The 17352-nt window shown below is 49.4% G+C and overlaps 1 protein-coding gene across 3 annotated transcripts; it reads right to left on the bottom strand.

Moving 5' to 3' along the window:
* Nucleotides 1-723: 723 nt before the first annotated feature.
* Nucleotides 724-15484, bottom strand: PLAUR (plasminogen activator, urokinase receptor). Of its 3 annotated transcripts, none has more exons than XM_067721295.1 (7): nucleotides 15240-15480; nucleotides 13530-13640; nucleotides 12114-12254; nucleotides 5394-5546; nucleotides 4544-4678; nucleotides 2184-2330; nucleotides 724-1286 (listed from the first exon to the last, which is right to left on the bottom strand). In XM_067721295.1, exons 1-7 carry the CDS (start codon nucleotides 15289-15291, stop codon nucleotides 1033-1035), a joined length of 993 nt encoding a protein of 330 aa, XP_067577396.1. In that variant the 5' UTR covers nucleotides 15292-15480; the 3' UTR covers nucleotides 724-1032. The 3 variants fall into 3 exon arrangements, with proteins under 3 accessions (XP_067577396.1, XP_067577395.1, XP_067577397.1); XM_067721294.1 differs by having other exon boundaries at nucleotides 12114-12258; nucleotides 13531-13640; nucleotides 15240-15476; XM_067721296.1 differs by lacking the exon at nucleotides 12114-12254 and having other exon boundaries at nucleotides 15240-15484.
* Nucleotides 15485-17352: the final 1868 nt, after the last annotated feature.

Below are 17352 nucleotides of genomic sequence, written 5' to 3'. Positions count from 1 at the left end.
CGGAGCGGCTGGGCCCGTGAGCCATGGCCGCTGAGCCTGCGCGAACGGAGCCTGTGCTCCGCAACGGGAGAGGCCACAAGAGTGAGAGGCCCGCGTACCGCAAAAAAAAAGAAAAGAAAAGAAAAGAAACCCTGTCCTTCACCTGCCCCCAAATACCACAGAAAATGCCCTTTTTCTTCATCAGCCATAGGGCCCCAGGGGAACGTAATTGTGTGTCTGTGGGCTTGCCTCAGCGAACCATGGAAAACATGAATTCTGCCATGGTACTCAGTCCCACTGAAATGGTAGTTCTGTCTTTTTCTCAGTTTGTCTGTGGGTATCCTAGGAAATATAGCCCAGCCTTTATCTCCTGCCCCCAGGGCAGCAGGGGAATGAGGTCCAGTCTCTACTCGTCACTGCAGGGCATCCAGGGGTCATCTCCTAGTCATCTCCTATCTCAGAGCCCCCTAGGAAATGCAGACATGTCTCCTTAGAACAACAAAGTAGTCTGGACCTTTGGATGTGGGAGAAGAGACTGGAAGGTTAGTGCTTGGGTGAGTGAGTTGGAAGGTTGCATTTGGAGCCCAGAAATAGATGTGGAAGTGGCTTAGGGTGGAAGCCTGCATGGGACAGCTCCCAAGGCTGGGACCTCGAGTGCTTGGGCCCTACAATATGACCCCTAATTCCAGGAGCCTGAGGAAACGTGTCCCCCAATCGTCCTCTCTGGAGAAGGGCAGATCTGGCTTTGTTCACTGATACAAAAATCTTTATTTAAGTACAAAATATTAAATAAAACAAATATTAATTAATAATAACAGCGGCAACAATATTAATATCACAAGAGCTCTCGCCTGCTGGCCCGTAGCCTTCCTCTAGTTTTTCTCCTCTGATTCTCACAGTTCTCTGAGATAGGTGTTTCGGCAGCTGGGAAAACTAAGGCCCAGAGAGGGGAGCACACTGGTCTGAGGTCACACAGCAAGTCAGTAGGTCTGGGAGCTAAGGGAAGGGCAAAGGGGTCCCCTGGATCCAACCAGGGCAGTGGGATTTTGGGGTTCAGGTGCAGAGGAAAGTACCTCCCCACAGTCTGGCAGTTATAAGCAGGGTGACAAAGAGGCTGAGGTGGGCAGGGCCAGGCAGGGGGGCACCCCCCGTGTGGGGCTGGGTAACCAGGTCTGGATGGTTACAGCCATTTCCAGTACAGCAAGAGACGTTGAGATGGGTGAGGCTGAAAGCTTCAGCCACAGGGAGGCGTTGGCACCAGGAGGGGGTGGCACAGCCTCTTATGGTGTAGCTTGGGTTCCCCAGTCCTGAGGAGAGAGAAGACCATGTGAGACTCCCAGCTCTCGGGCCTGGGACTGGAATTCTCACTGGGTACCAGTGAGAATACTGGTACCCAGTGAGAATTGCCCAGGTAGAATACTACCTCGTGGTGGGTACCCCCAGAGAAAGCAGCAGGTCTAAGTGTGGTCCTGGGACCCCTGGGGCTCCTTCCCTCAGACCCTTCCAGGGGATCTGTGAAGTCAAGCTTATTTTTGTAATAATGCTAAAACCTCACTTGCCTTTTCATGCTCTCACAAATATGTTGTGCTCTCACAAGGGGTCTCCTAGAAACCCTAGGACATGTGATCTTGCAGCAGACTGAACGCAGAAGCAGATATGAGGGTCCAGCTGCCTTCTATTAAGCCAGACATTAAAAAGATTGCAAAATGGTAGAAAATGCCAGTCTTCTCGTTCAATTTTTTCATTTTGGACAACGTCTCCTTTTTTTCTTTCATAAAAATATGTCCACATGTCGTGCGTTTTCAATTGTTCTTTTAAAATGAACAAATACTATAGATATGACTGATGTAAGCAATAATTTTTCAGAGCGAGAAGGAATTTTGAGAGCCCAAAGTTTGAGAACCTCTGGAATAAAGGAACCTGCCCAGAACTTCACAGGATAGGATCCTGGGCGGTCCACCGGAAGTCCCACCCACCCACGGAAGTCCCACCCCCAAAGAAATCCACATTTCTGTGGCCCAAGTATACATTTCCTAATGAACAAGTCCTAATTTCTTACTGCACTCTGCACTCTCCTGAAGGAAGTCCCACCTTCTCCAACAGGATGATCCACCTCAATTACGTCCAGCTTCATGGGAAGTTACTTCTTGCAGAACCCCCCATCCCCCCCATAAGTATCCTCTCCCAGCCTCCTAATGGCTCACCATTAGTGCCAGTGGCTTCCAGACATTGATTCATGGGGCCTCGGCAGTCAGTGAGGGAAGTCTCTTTAGAGGAACATCCATGGGTGCTGTTCCCCTCACAGCTGTAACACTGGAAGCCGTTCAGTGGCAGGTTTTGAAGCTCCAGGACTTGGAAGAAGACCAAGTGACACAGACACCAAAGAAATTAGCATGAGCGGTTCACAGCATTACATCCCCAGGACTCCCAACTCTCAGCCCTAGATGTCGTGGAGCCCTCTTGTGGTCAGGAATTGGAACAGCACCCTCTTTTGGGGGGGTTCTCTAGGGTCTGCGAGAGAAATTCCAACCCTCAGCTCCCCACGAGCCCCCACCTGCCTAGACACAGGGTAAGACGAAACAGTCCTTGCCCTCAGAGAACTTACGATTTAGAGCTACACTGTCCCATATGGTAGCCACTAGCCACATGTGGTTGTTTACATTGACATTGAAATTAATATTAAATAATAAAAAATTATTGCTTATGCTAGTCATATCTATGGATATTTACTGCATTGGAAATGAAAACCAAGAGACTTTTAAAAATGTATTAGTGGGCTTCCCTGGTGGCGCAGCGGTTGAGAGTCCGCCTGCCGATGCAGGGGACACGGGTTCGTGCCCCGGTCCAGGAAGATCCCACATGCCGCGGAGCAGCTGGGCCCGTGAGCCATGGCCACTGAACCTGCGCATCCGGAGCCTGTGCTCCGCAACGGGAGAGGCCACAACAGTGAGAGGCCCGCGTACCGCAAAAAAAAAAAAAAAAAAAAAAAAATGTATTAGTTCATTTTAAAAGAAAACTTGAAAACTCACGACATGTGGACATATTTTTAAAAAATAAAAAGGAGACATTTTCCAAGTATCAAGTGCTCAAAAGCCATGTATAGTAGAGGCTACCATATCCGACAGCACAGATACAGAACATTTCCATCACCATGGAAAGTCCTGTTGGACAGTAGTGATTTATAGAGACAGAATAACACAAAGGATCTAGATTATATTGAAGGGCAGAGTTAGGGAAATTTTCCCTGAGGACAATGTTTTAAAGCTGAGACCTAACGAATCAGAAGTAGCCAGCCAGGTGAACTCCTGGGGGAGAGGTGTTCCTGGTGGAGGGTACTGCATGTGCAAAGGCCATGAGACAGACACATGCTGGATTAGAGAGGGCATAGTAGAGTCTTTGCATTGCATTCTAAAAGCAAGGGGAAGGCGTTGAAGTGGTTGAGGAAGAGTGACATGATTTGATTTACAGTAAGCTGTTGGTGGGAATGTAAACTGATACAGCCACTATGGAAAACAGTATGCAGGTTCCTTAAGCTAAAAATAGAACTACCATATGACCCAGCAATCCCACTACTGGGCATATACCCTGAGAGAACCATAATTCAAAAAGAGACATGCACCACAATGTTCACTGCAGCACTATTTACAATAGCCAGGTCATGGAACCAACCTAAATGTCCATTGACAGATGAATGGATAAAGAAGATGTGGCACATATATACAATGGAATATTACTCAGCCATAAAAAGAAACGAAACTGAGTTATTTGTAGTGAGGTAGATGGACCTAGAGTCTGTCATACAGAGTGAAGTAAGTCAGAAAGAGAAAAACAAATACCATATGCTAACGCATCTATATGGAATTAAAAAATAATGGTACTGATGAACCTAGTGGCAGGGCAGGAATAAAGAGGTAGACATAGAGAATGGACTTGATGCCATGGGGTGGGAGGGCGAAGCTGGGGCGAAGTGAGAGTAGCATCGACGTATATACACTACCGAATGTAAAATAGTTGGCTGGTGGGAAGCAGCAGCACAGCAGAGGGAGATTGGCTCGGTGCCTTGCGATGACCTAGAGGGGTGGGATAGGGAGGATGGGAGGGAATCTCAAGAGGGAGGGGATATGGGGACATGTGTATGCATATGGCTGATTCGCCTTGTTGTGCAACAGAAACTAACACGGTATTGTGAAGCAATTATACTCCAATGAAGATCTATTAAAAAAAAAAATCACTCTTGCTGCTGTGTTGAACATTGGCTGTAGGGTAGCAGGAGGACAAGCAAGGTCATTGCAAGAATCTAGGTGCGCAGCCATGGTGGCTTGCACCAGGATGGTGAGCAGTGGAAGGATTCAAGAGGATATAGAAGCATAAAGCACAGGTCTTGGTGAAGCTTTGCTAGTTTCATTGAATTCCCACAAAATCCTTCTTTGAGAAAGGGCTTGATAGGTCCACTTTTCAGAGAAGGAAACAGAGAGGAGGGTTTCCCTTCAAGCAAGCAGCAGTCAGCCTGAGTGCACCTCCCCACCCCAATCCCAGTCCTCACGTCGGGTCCCCTGCCCCTTACCTGGGCCCCCATTGCATTTGGTGGTGTTGCAGCACCGCAGGAAGTGGAAGGTGTGGTTGTTGTGGAAGCCAGTGGGGCCTGGGCAGCCAGGAAGGTTGCCACAGCCTCGGGAGTGGCGCTCATCCCTTGGACTCTCTGTGGGGGCAGAGGAGGAGGTCAGATTGTTGATGAGGGGCTGAGATTGGATTTGCCCATGGTAGCAGTCCTCTGTCCATCCTCTGCTTCATCCTTCATTATAGGACCCTCATTTTATTGGAAGCAACCATATATCTAGCCAAAAGACACAATTTCCAGCCTCCATAGGTAGAGTCAAGTGGCTAAGTTCTGGTCAACGTGATCTAAGTAGAAAGATTTTATGGGACTTCTAGAAAGGAGAACCTCAAGTGGCTAAGTTCTGGTCAACGTGATCTAAGTAGAAAGATTTTATGGGACTTCTAGAAAGGAGAACCTCAAGTGGCTAAGTTCTGGTCAACGTGATCTAAGTAGAAAGATTTTATGGGACTTCTAGAAAGGAGAACATTTACAGAAGGAGGGGTGCCCCCCTTTTGCCCCTTCTTTTCCCCCCTCCTTCTTCCTGGAACTTGGACATGAGGTCTGGAGCTCAGGCAGCCATCCTGGACTATGAGGCAATCTTGAGAATGGAAGCAATATGTAAGAAATGAGAAGACATTTGGGTTCCTGGTGACTGTGGAACTGTCCTAGTGGCCCTGGACTTCCCATCACTGGACTTTCTGTGTGAGTACTAACTTTCTACCTTGCTTAAATCCTGGTTATTTGGGGGTTGTTGTTAAGTGCAGCCTTGGGGAGGAGCAAAGCAGGGAGGGGGAGTTGCTGGCAGGTTGGGGCTCACCTTCCAGGCTCTGGTGGGTTACCACATCCAGGCACTGTTCTCCAGGGTTGCGGCATTGCAGGGTCTTGTCCCGGCCCATCTCACAGCTCAGATCTGACGAGGCACAGGAAGCACATTCGAGGTAACGGCTTCGGGGAAAGTTAGAAACCTGGCCTGTTTAGGGAGGATTAGGAGGGTGAGACTCCATGGGGAGAGTCCTGGAGACCCAGCTTCCTTGAGGACTCACTTCAGCATCAATTCTTCCTTATCCCACCCTTCAGCCAATCATCAAGTGCTGTCCATCCCACCGCCTGAATCTTTCTAGAATCCATCCCCTCCTTTCCAGCTCCATGACCAGGTCAGACCTCCTTCAATACCAGCTTCCTCTCTGGCCTCCTGGTTTCCATTCTTGCCCTTCCCACCCCAGTGCATCCCACATAGCCCTAGAAGTATGTTCCTAATACGCAAATCTGACCCTGCCTCTCCTCTGCTCAACACTCTTCCATGGGTCCCCAGTGCCTTCAGAATAAAATCCAAGAAACTCAGCGTGGCTTTCAAGTTCCATCAAAGACTGGGTCCTGGTCACCTTTCCTGCCTCATCTCTCTCCACCAGCCACTCAGACTCTACACTGGTTTTCCTCAATCCCTGAGTATACATGCTGACTCCTGCCCAGCCTTTGCATCTGCTGTGGTCTTTGCCTAGAACCCTATCCCTGCTCCCTATTTTCCCTATCTCCTACTCATTCTTCAGAGGCCATCTTCTCCAATTTTGCCTCCTCCGAGAAGCCCTCCTTGACCTCCCAGGCTGGATTAGGTGCCTCCCGGGGCTCCCCAATCCCAGCCCTGCCCACTCTGGGTCATCCCCGTCTGGTGACAAGTCTGTTTCCCTCATTGTCTGTTTGTTTTTGGTCATGCCACATGGCTTCTGAGATCTTAGTACCCCCACCAGGGATGGAATCCGTGCCCCCTGCAGGGAAGGATGGAGTCCTAACCACTGGACTGCCAGGGAATTCCCTGTTTTTTCTTTTTTTCACTCTTTTTGTTTGTTTGCTTGTTTGTTTCCTTCTATGGATTCAGTCCCAGGAGGGTAGGGCCAGGGTTATCTTGGTCATTATTATGTCCCAACACAACCCAGCACAAGGCTGGGGCCCGAGAAGATATTCAATAAATATTTGTTAAATGAATGAATGAATGAACAATTACTTAAAACCCTTCTATTGTTCCCTGTGGTAGCCAGCTTCCAAGATGGCCCCCAGTGATTCCTGCTTCCTGGTATTTGTCCCTTGTGTAGTCCCTTCCCATAAAGAATAGAGCTGACCTGTGGAACCAGTAGGATACTGTGGAAATGATGGTGTGTGACTTCTGTGTTAGATCACACAAGACATTGAGATTTCTTCCCGGCTCTCTCTTGGACCACTTGCTCTGGGGGAAGCCAGCTGCCATGTTGTAAGGACACTCAAGCAGCCCCACCGTGAGGTCTACATGGTGAGGAGCTGAGACTTTTGCCAAAGCCATGGGAGCTGGTCATCCGTGTGAATGAAGCTACCTTGGGCGCCTTCTGATGACTGCAGTCCACTGTCATCTTGACTACGACATGATGAAAGACGCAGAACCGCCTAGCTAAGCCACTCCCAGAATCATGACCTTCAAAAACTTTGTGAAAGAATACATGCTTACTTTTGTTTTAAGCTTTGGGGCAATCTTTAATGCGGCGATAGATATTTAATACACTACCCAATCATGTCAGAGGTCAAAGCCTCATCTGATCGATCTGTGATAAACTGGCCTCTCACACAGACCTTCCAGTCCAGGCCAAGTGGATGAGTTACTTTTCCCTGGAAACACCAGAGTCATCCCTCTGCCTAGGCCTTGGCTCACACCATTCCCAAGCCTGGCATGCCCTTCCCTTTGTGACCCCAGATACCCGAGTTTGAGTTTGGGCCAAGTCTTAGAGAAATGAGAGGGCTCTCTGAGCCAAGGCTCTCCACGGGCAGGCCAGCAGCTGTAATTAGGCGAATCACCTACCTCCAAAGCCAGATCTTTCCCACCCTCTCCCAAAAGAAAAATAACTAGAAGGCTGACAGCCCACATCTTCTAATATGAACCACCATGAAAATGAAAACACGAGCTGCCGTCACTGTCAAAATAGCTCATACCACGCGTGGGTCTCCTCTGTGAGCTCTTCTTCTTATGTCACTCTTCTAAACGTGGGTGATCCTCAGGCTCTGTCTTAGGCCCTTTTTTCATTTCTCATGGTACACACTCTCTCCCATGGGCTGTTATCCATTGACAGAGTTTTATCTCCACCTATCTGCTGGGAACTCAGAAATCTCTCTCCAGGTAAGACTTCTCTCCCAGCTCCATAGCTGTATACCCAAGGGCCTCCTGGAGGCCCTTCAAACACCTGAATCTCTACCTGCCCCCAACAAGACTCTCCATCTTCTCCAAACTGCTCCTTCTCCTGAATTCCACATCTCTGAGATGGCCCCATCTGGTCCCCCAGGGTACAATCCTGGCAGACTCCTTGATCCTCCACATCTAGGCACCCATCTGATACTTCCACTGCCCTGTCTTCTGGTTCTGTAATCCTTTTGCTCTACTGTTTCTGATATCCAGTAAGTACATCTATTGAGTTCTTAATTTTAGTTCCTGTTCTTTTTTTGGTTTTATTTAGTGCCTGTTCTTTATTTCTGTTGGAATCATTTAAAAATTGGTTTCCAGATTTCTGCTAAAAAGTAACCTTTCCTCTATTTTCTTGAATATATTGATCATAGCTCTTTTAAAGTTCCCCTGTCTAGTAACTCCAATATCTGATTCATGGGCTTCCCTGGTGGCGCAGTGGTTGAGGGTCCGCCTGCCGATGCAGGGGACACGGGTTCGTGCCCCAGTCCAGGAAGATCCCACATGCCGCGGAGCGGTTGGGCCCGTGAGCCATAGCCGCTGAGCCTGTGCGTCCGGAGCCTGTGCTCCGCAACGGGAGAGGCCACAGCAGTGAGAGGCTCGCGTACCGCAAAAAAAAAAAAAAAAAAATATGATTCATGACAAGTCTGTTTCTATTGTGGGATTTTTCTCTTGGTTTCCGGTCAGTTGGTCCTTTCTGTTCTCTTCAGGGTACCTTGTACGTTTTGACTAGATGCCAGACACAGACGGCTATTTGTAAAAGCTCTAAATGATGTTATATTCTGCCAGAGAGGATTAGGTTTTCTTTCTGTCTAAGATCCGACGTATGCATTTTTAGGGCTGGTCTATTTCAGTTTTGCCCTTACTCCTAGGATGTGGTCCCAGGGGAAAGCCTGAGACCTCTCTTTCCAGCGTGGCAACTTCGGTCCCCCAGCGTCATATGCCTGCTGGAATTCCTGCTCAGTGCTGTAGCTTCCCAGATACTATTTTCTGTAGAGTTCCTTGGAGTCTCACCCTATGCATGCACGGCTTGCCAATGACTTGAAGGAAATTTGCAGATTTGGGGACTCCCTTTTCTGTAGTTCCATGCATTCCAGGATTTTACTTCTCATTTTCCAGACACTCTGGCAACCCCAGACTCCAACCTCTGCCTTGTCAGTCTAGCGACGATCTCTTTTCTATTTGCGTTCTAGTTCCCTTCCAGAGCAGTGAATTGGCAAGTGCATTCAAGGAAAAAGCCAGCTTGTCTGTGGAATTCGACTTCTGTGCTCCCCTTATTTCGAAGATTGGAGCACCTCAACTTCCTCTCTTCATTTGCTTGCTCTTGAGTGACTTTAATCATTGTTTATAATTTGTGCAGCTTTTATAACCATCATTGGCAGGGGGGTTGGTCTGATACAGGTGACTCCACATGACCAGAACTGCATAACCACCCCTACATCTAATCCATTATCACACTCTGCTCATCTACCTGCTAAATAGCTCGTAACTCCAACCACTTCTCTCCATTTGCACAGCAGACACTCTCTTCTTCTTCTTTTTTTTTTTTTTTTCGGCTGCACCACGCGGCATGTGGGATCTTAGTTCCCCCACCAGGGAATGAACCCGCGTCCCCTGCAGTGGCAGCACGGAGTCTAACCACTGGACCGCCAGGGAAATCCCTACACTCTCTTCTTTATCTGGACAACCTCACGCACCTCCAAGTTGGTCTCCCCTCATCTACCTTCCCTCCATCCTTCCTTCCCTCCTATCTCTCTTCCACTCTGAGGTCAGAATAACATGTCAAAAAACACAAATCTGAGGGCTTCCCTGGTGGCACAGTGGTTGAGAGTCCGCCTGCCGATGCAGGGGACATGGGTTCGTGCCCTGGTCCTGGAAGATCCCACATGCCACGGAGCGGCTGGGCCCGTCAGCCATGGCCGCTGAGCCTGCGCGTCTGGAGCCTGTGCTCCACAATGGGAGAGGCCACAACAGTGAGAGGCGCGCGTACAGGAAAAAAAAAAAAAAAAAAATCTGATAGTGATGCTCTGTACTTGAAACGCTTTCATGACCTCCCAGTGTTTCCCAGATGAAGTCTATATGCCCCACCATAGCCTAGAAGGCCCTGTATAATGTGACCTTGCCAATTTCAGCAGTTCCTCTTGCCCCATCTCGCCCTTCCTCCAGCCATGCTACTCTCACCCTCCTCTGGGCCTTTATATCTGTTGCTCCCTCTGTCTGGAAAAGCCTTTCTACTGTCTTTTTAACAGTCTGACTCCTATTCATCCCTCAAGATCCAGCTTAGCTGTTGCTTCCTGTATAGGAAACCTTCCCTGACCTGAGTCAAGTATCTCTTGATTCTTAGTTATCTCAGCCCTGATCACTCTGGCCTCTGTTTCCCCTGTCTCAGCCCTGACAATTCTGGACTGTGCTTCCCTATTACAGCTCTGACCTCTCTGGTCTCTGTTTCCCCTATCATGGTCCTGACTCCGTTGCATGTGCTTCCGCATCCCAGCTGCGACTAATCAGGGCAGTCACCGTCAGGTGATGGGTCCGTCCGCCTCCCCCCAGCCCCGCCCACATACACATACACGCTAGACTATGAGCCCCATAGGGGCAGGGCCCAAGGCTATCTTGGTCACTCCTGTGTCCCCAGTATCACAGAAGAACAGGATGTGGTTTAACCAACTATTCTAGTCATCACAAACAGGGTAAAATGGTGTTAGATATGGGGCTGATAGGGACTTCCCTGGCGGTCTAGTGGTTAAGATTGAGCACTTCCAATGCAGGTGGCATGGGTTCGATCCCTGGTCAGGGAACTAAGATCCTACATGCTGCGTGGCACGGCCAAAAAGATAAAAGGGGGGAAGCTGATATAGATATATGTTATTAAATTACTGAATTGACAGCTGCTGCCCAAGAGGACCCCTGACCGCTCCCAACCCTCTCTGTACTTTATTTTTTTGGCCACGCTGCACAGCTTGTGGGATCTCAGTTCCCCGACCAGGGATTGAACCTGGGTCACGGCAGTAAAAGCCCAGAATCCTAACCACTAGGCCACCAGGGAACTCCCTGCAAACCTGGCTTTAGAACTCTCATGTCCTCAAGATCCACTAAAGGGGTGACACCAGGCCCAGCAAGTGGCCTCCAGTTCTGACTGGTCAATATTATTCTGCGGCACTGACCAATATGGTTAAATATTTTGACTATTATCTCTGATTACGAGTATTATTTAGACTCAATTACAAGTGCTTTCCTTCAGCACATCTAACAGAGAGAGGAAGCCATCTAACAGAGAGAGGAAGCCAGCATCCTCTCTTGTCATTTCCTTGAAAATAAATCTCTGATTCAGTCCCCACCAACAGATGAAAGTTCAAGGTCAGGATAAATGAAAATCTAGTGTAATCGGGATGGATGAAGAACAAGGGAAAAAACCCAGTGCAGAGGCAGGTGCTCTGCTTCCTGACGTCATTGTGACTAGACTGGCCTGAACCCATTTCCTTCCTCACCAGGGCCAGAAAGAGGAATCTGTCTGACTGTGCACCATGGGTCCATTCGCTCCCCAACCTTCCTCTGCTGTGAGAACTTGGGGAATTTGAGCCTTTCTAAGTCTTTTTCTTATGCTGACCAGAGCCTAAAGGCATGAAACTCAACAAAAAGCCTTATGGAAGTTTCTTCACATTCTTATTTGTTGCCCAACTTAAGAATCGTCGATTCTAGGGAACTTTCCAAGCCCACGGCAGCCTGTCTGATTCCCTCCTATTCTGACTTCCTTTAAGAACTCTGAGTCTTTGGTATCTCTGGTCTTTGTATCCCTTGCTGAGCATCTATTGCTTGAATCATCTCCTGTCCCATGAAAAAAGTTACATGGCGAAAACATCAGTGAGATACCTCACGTACCTCTCAAGTGGGTGTGTGTGTGTGTGTGTGGCTTCTTAAAGGCAGGTGTTGCATCTTATAAATAACAACCACACACACACACATACACACACCCCCACAAACACATATGAGATGGGATAGGATTAGGGATGGGATGCGTTTGTAGATGGCAGTGGGATTGGGGACAGTTGAGATGAGGTGGGGTTGATTAGGTGATAGGATGAGAGATGTCTTTGGAAGGAGGATGGGTTTGAGTTGGAGCGTGTTGAGGATAAAAGGAAGTTGGGGACGGGATTGGAGGTGAGGTTGAGTTGGGGTTGGAGCCAGGCTGGAGATGTGTTTAGGATAAGGAAAGGTTTGGGCCGGGGTAAGGCATGGAGCTGGGGTTGGGGTGGCCTAGGATGAGGGATAGGACCAGGATGATGATGGAGGTTGAGCTGGGGATGGTTTGGGGTTGGGGATGGTGAGGGCTGCCCTACTCACCAGGACTGGGCTTGTTGCACAAGTCTGACCCACACACGGCCTCTGTCAGGGTGATGATCTGCATGCCAGTCCGATAGCTCATGGTCCTGTTGGTCTTTTCTGGGTGGGTACAGCCTCTCTCCACCACCTCCAGCTCATCACCTTCAATAAGGAATGTCTCATTGTCACCGCAGAGGCTCCCCTGGGCCCAACCAGCCTCTGACACTCCTGGTTACAAGGTCACCCGCTCCCAGGGCTGATCCCTGCCAGGCCTCTCCTCTTGCTTGAGTCCAACTCTCTCTGTTCTAGAGCTATGCACCCTCCCCCCAACCCCCTACACTGGAAGCCTACTTTCTTTTAGTGATAACACCATCCCTGGGACCTTCTGGATCCTTCTACCCGCTCCCTCCTAGCTTGGTGATCTTAGCAGGGAGATGCCTCTGATAGGAACCTTTAAAGGAAAATGCTTCGAGCTTACCAAAAATATAAGAGAATGATGTAATAAATACTGTGCTTTCATCACCAAACTTTATAAAATATTAGCATTTTCCTATATTTGTTTCGGATCTTTTTAAAAAAAGAAACCAAGTTTAAAAGACAGTTAAAGCCTCCTGGTTACCTCCCTCCCTCAAATCCCACTTCCCTTACGCTCTGTCCAGAGGCAACCACAGGTGTAGGTAATTCTAACACCTCTGTATGCAGAATATTTATTATTGTTTATTTGTATATCGTTTATTTATTTTGATTGTTAGATACTATTTCTATTAAAAGGTGTCAAACTCTGCAACATGCTTTTTTGTTTTTCTTTCAACCTTACATTTTTGACACGTATCCAGGTTAATACCTGCAGCCCTAGCTCCTTCATTTAAGCTGCTGTGGGGTATAATGCGTGATTATACTGTAACGTTTTTCCTCTGCTGACAACTGACTTCAGTCTTTCCAGTTTTCCATATCACAAACGTTCAGTCTAAGAACATTCTTTGACAGGTGTCTCTGGGCAAGTGTGGCCAAGGTTCTCTGGGGTCTCTACATTCCTAGAAGTCCAACTGCTTGTTGTAGGGTATGTTCATCTTTAACCAGATATTGCCTATTGCCACGTGGCTCTGTTTGGTGGATGCACCAATTTACCCCCTAACAGCAAAGCCCGCATCTCCACAGCCTCATCGACCTCAGTATCGTCAGATTTTTCTTTTCTTTTTTTGCTGCACCAAGTGGTAGGCCGGATCTTAGTTCCCCAACCAGGGATCGAACCCGTGCCCGCTGCACTGGGAGCACAGAGTCTTAACTACTGGACTTCCAGGGAAGTCCCTGTCAGAGTTTTAAATGCTTGTCCATCTGGGGGCTTGTAACCGGTCTCCGTGTCTTTTTCATGCGTATTTCCCCGATGGCTCGTGAAATAAGGTTTCTTTGTCACTCCCGTTCCCTGCTCCAGCTCACCTTCCCATATGCGCAGGACCGTGGTCCTGCAGAGGTCCTGGCCGGGGGCACACTCTTCCACCCTGCAACTCCCGGTAGTCTTACACAGCATGCACCGCAGGCCCCAGGAGACTGGGGGCAGAGGGGGGAGAGGAGAGGTGTTATCGCTCTGCGCCAGGATCCCGCTCTCGCCCCCTTAAGCCCCAACACCTGGACCAAGTCTCCAGGCCAGGTGCACTCAGGTTCGGACTCCACTTTTGCCCGCCCCTGGGTTCCAAGGCTGGTTTCCAAACCGCTATACCATCCTTAGGCCAACGTTCTATCTCCACCCTCTACCCTAAAGTTCTTTCTCCGTCCACAGGTCCTTCCCAAGTCCAGCCCTCGCTCGCTTTCCCTTTCACTCTGTCTGAGCGCCGGGCCCATCCTGAAACTCCAACCCCCCTCCTCTCCGCGGGTGTGGACGTTCTAGCCCGGCTCCCAATTAGGTCCTTTCCTCCACCCCGCCCGCCTCGGCCTACTCCGCCTCGCGAGCTCTCCTAGGGGTGTTCTAGCCTCACCAACTCCAGCTAGTCTTTATGTTCTACCCCCGTTCCCGGTGCCCTCCACTAATGCCCACTGGCTCTCCTCCCCTCCGTAGCCTCTCCCCAGCGTTCTCTCTCTCCACCCAACAGTCCACACCGAACTTCTAACTCCGCGTATCAGCCGTGCGGAGATTCTAATCCCACTACTACCGTGGCCTCCCCAGAAGTTCTCCCCGCTCCCACTAGCTGCTCCGGAACTGTTAGCTCCTCCCACTTCCCCTCCCCGAAGTTCTGGCCCCGCCCACTAGCTCCGCCCCAAGGCCTATCCCTGCCCATCACGTCTCCCTTGCGGTCCCTTCCCCGCTCCAAATTCGGAGTCCCCTTCCAAGTCGTTACTCATTCTAGGCCTCCCGCGGTCCGGAAAGCTTTCCCGGTTATTCATTACCGAACCATCTCCCAACCCCTACCCCCAACCCGGCCCTGCCGCGCCCTGACAGCAGTTCCTTCTCAACTTCCTTTCGTTTTCCAACCCTTTTTAGATTTTCCAGAGAAAGGAGGTGAGAGGTCTCGTCGGCTAGAGGATAGTGAAAGGGAAGGCACCTCGAAGGACGAGCCTTGGGTCCCCGGCCCCCGGCTCCGCGACGCTGAGCCTGACTTTCTTTAGACCTTTTGTTAAATGAGACGGTGTCCTCCCTGTCTTGCAAATGTGTCTGTGTGTGCGTGTGTGTGTGAGTGTGTGTAGGGGGGGAGGGGGTGATCTGATAGAGGGGAGAGGGCTGTAGGAGCCCCCTGCGGGTCAGAATCCCACTTACAAGGACTTGCTGTGTGACCTTGGACCAGTTACTTAACCTCTCTGTGCCTCAGTTTCTCTGTAAAACGAGGTTAAAATAGTTCCGCCCGCCCAGTTGGCAGTTGCAAGGAAGGAGCTTAGAAGAGTGCCTGGACTAAAGAGCGTACTCACTACATGGCGGCTGTTGTTAAGCGCCTTCGCTCTACGAATATTTCCTGAGCGTCTACTGTGTGCCTGGTACCGTGCCGTGTGAGGCTGCAGACAGCAGGAGAATTATTATTTGAATGTGGGTGGAGGGGCTGGGGACTGAGCCCTCCTCCAAGTCATCAGACTCTGAGCTCTCTTCCCTTCCTCTCCCGCCTCCCTTCCCTCCGGTCTGACCCGGTCCCCAGCGCAGAGATTCGGGCACCCAGCCCCTACCTGGAATGCAGGTCTGAGCCAACAGTAGCAGCACAGGCAGCGGGCTGCCCATGTCCGGCGGCGGCTCCTCTCCGCGGTCTCCCTGCACCTCTCAGTCTGGCCCCCGGGAGGAGACAGTTATGTGGCCCTGGGGGCTCCTCCCAGAGGTTTGCGAAAGAGCGAGTCAGCTCCAGATGCGTGGGTCATCCACCCCCACCCACCTTCCTCAAAAACTTCCTTTACCAGGACGCGCCAGCGAGGGGTAGGGGGGCTGGCTCTGCTCTGACTCACGCTGGCCGTGGTCACAGCTCTCCCCAGACTGCCTGGGTGCAAATTCCACTTCTCTCTCTTCCTGCCATGGGACCTTGGGCAAGGGCCCTCACCCCTCGGATTAAAACTTGTCACGAGGGGAAATATGTGCCTATTATTAGATAATATAGGTCTTTCTTTAGTTTTGTTAGGAAGGATAATTGTATTGTGGTTATATGGGAAAATGTCTTTATCATTTAGAGCTGCACGCTGAAATATTTGGGGATGAAATAATACAATGTCTCCATTTACCTTAAAACACTTCAGCCAAAAAGTAGATATTGCTGTTATGACCATGGTTTTGTGGTTATGTGGAAAACTTTTTCTTATATTTTACAGAGATGCTCAATTAAATATTTAGAGGTTGAATGTCATCGGTGTCTGCATTTACCTTGAAATATTTTAGGAAAAAAGAAAGGCAAAATAGCAAAATAGCTGTATCAATTATATCGAGGTAATTTATATGCCATTCTATCTCCTCTGTGTTTGTAAAGGTTCATAATAAGTTTTTTAAAAGGAAAATAAAGTGCCAAAGGTAACATAGTCTCTCCCTCCCAGTCAGAACAATTTAATGCAGTTGAATTAAATGCCTGAAACAGTCACTGGCCCACATGGAGGGCTCAACAATCTCTGTCAACATTTACTGAGGACCTACTTTGTGCCAGGCACTGGGCCAGAAGCTGGGGACACAGCAGGAAAGTCCCTGCCCTTGTGACAATAGGGAGTAAATATATGTTATCTAATCTATTGCTGTCAGGCTGTGATAAGTAAAGTGCAGAAAAACAAACCAGATTGAAGGAGGTGCAAGGGTACAAGTGAGGCAAGGTTGGTTTTAGGCCAGGTAATCCAGGAGGGCTTTCCTGAGGAGGTGATATTTGAAGAGCGGCTGAAGGTAGTGAGGGAAGAAGTCCAGGCAGAATTCCAGGAAGAGGAAACTGCCAGTACAAAGACCCTGAGGTGGGAGCAGACCTGAGGAGATCTAGGAACAGCAGAGAGGCCAGTGTGGCTGGAACAGTAATAGGCTATGAGTAAGCAGGACCTGCCTCTACCACTGCAATAATGATTAGACTATTGTCATTCTTACTAATGCATCAAAATCTTAAGGTAATCATTTTAAGATAAGGTAAGAAAAATCCCAAAGAAATTCTCTTTTCTAAGAGGTTAAGAGTGTGGGGGCTGACACCAGACTGTGAGGGTTCAAATTTTAGCTATTCAATAGCTGTGCTGCCTTGGGCAGGTTACTTAACCTCTCTGTGCCTCAAGTCCTCTATCTGGAAAGTAAAGCTAAGCGCCTCCCTCCCAGGGCTTGTGGGCTAGCGACAGAAAAGTGTACACCCAAGGCACTTGCACAGTGCCTGGCACACAGCAAGTGCTCAATAAAAATCATGTGGAGGGCTTCCCTGGTGGCGCAGTGGTTGAGAGTCCGCCTGCCAATGCAGGGGATACGGGTTCGTGCCCTGGTCTGGGAAGATCTCACATGCCGCGGAGCGGCTGGGCCCGTGAGCCATGGACGCTAAGGCTGCGCATCCGGAGCCTGTGCTCCGCAACGGGAGAGGCCACAGCAGTGAGAGGCCCGCGTACCGCAAAAAAAAAAAAAAAAAAATCATGTGGAAAATGGGGTCCCTCTTGGGGCTGGCGTGAAGACTGAATGAGATATTAATGCATATGACGTGGGGAGATAGAAAGTCGGGGTGTTGGTCCAAGTAGGCTTGAGACCCAGCTCACCTACTTGCTCCTGGGCGACCCTGGGCAGATGGCTTCACACCACAGATCTTTGCTTTTCCCAGCTGTGACATGGATCTGGGGTGGGTGGAGGCATCTCTCA

This window comes from Pseudorca crassidens, chromosome 20 (genome assembly GCF_039906515.1).
Source record: "Pseudorca crassidens isolate mPseCra1 chromosome 20, mPseCra1.hap1, whole genome shotgun sequence".
Taxonomy (NCBI): domain Eukaryota; kingdom Metazoa; phylum Chordata; class Mammalia; order Artiodactyla; family Delphinidae; genus Pseudorca; species Pseudorca crassidens.
This window is presented reverse-complemented; position numbering and strand designations above follow the sequence as displayed.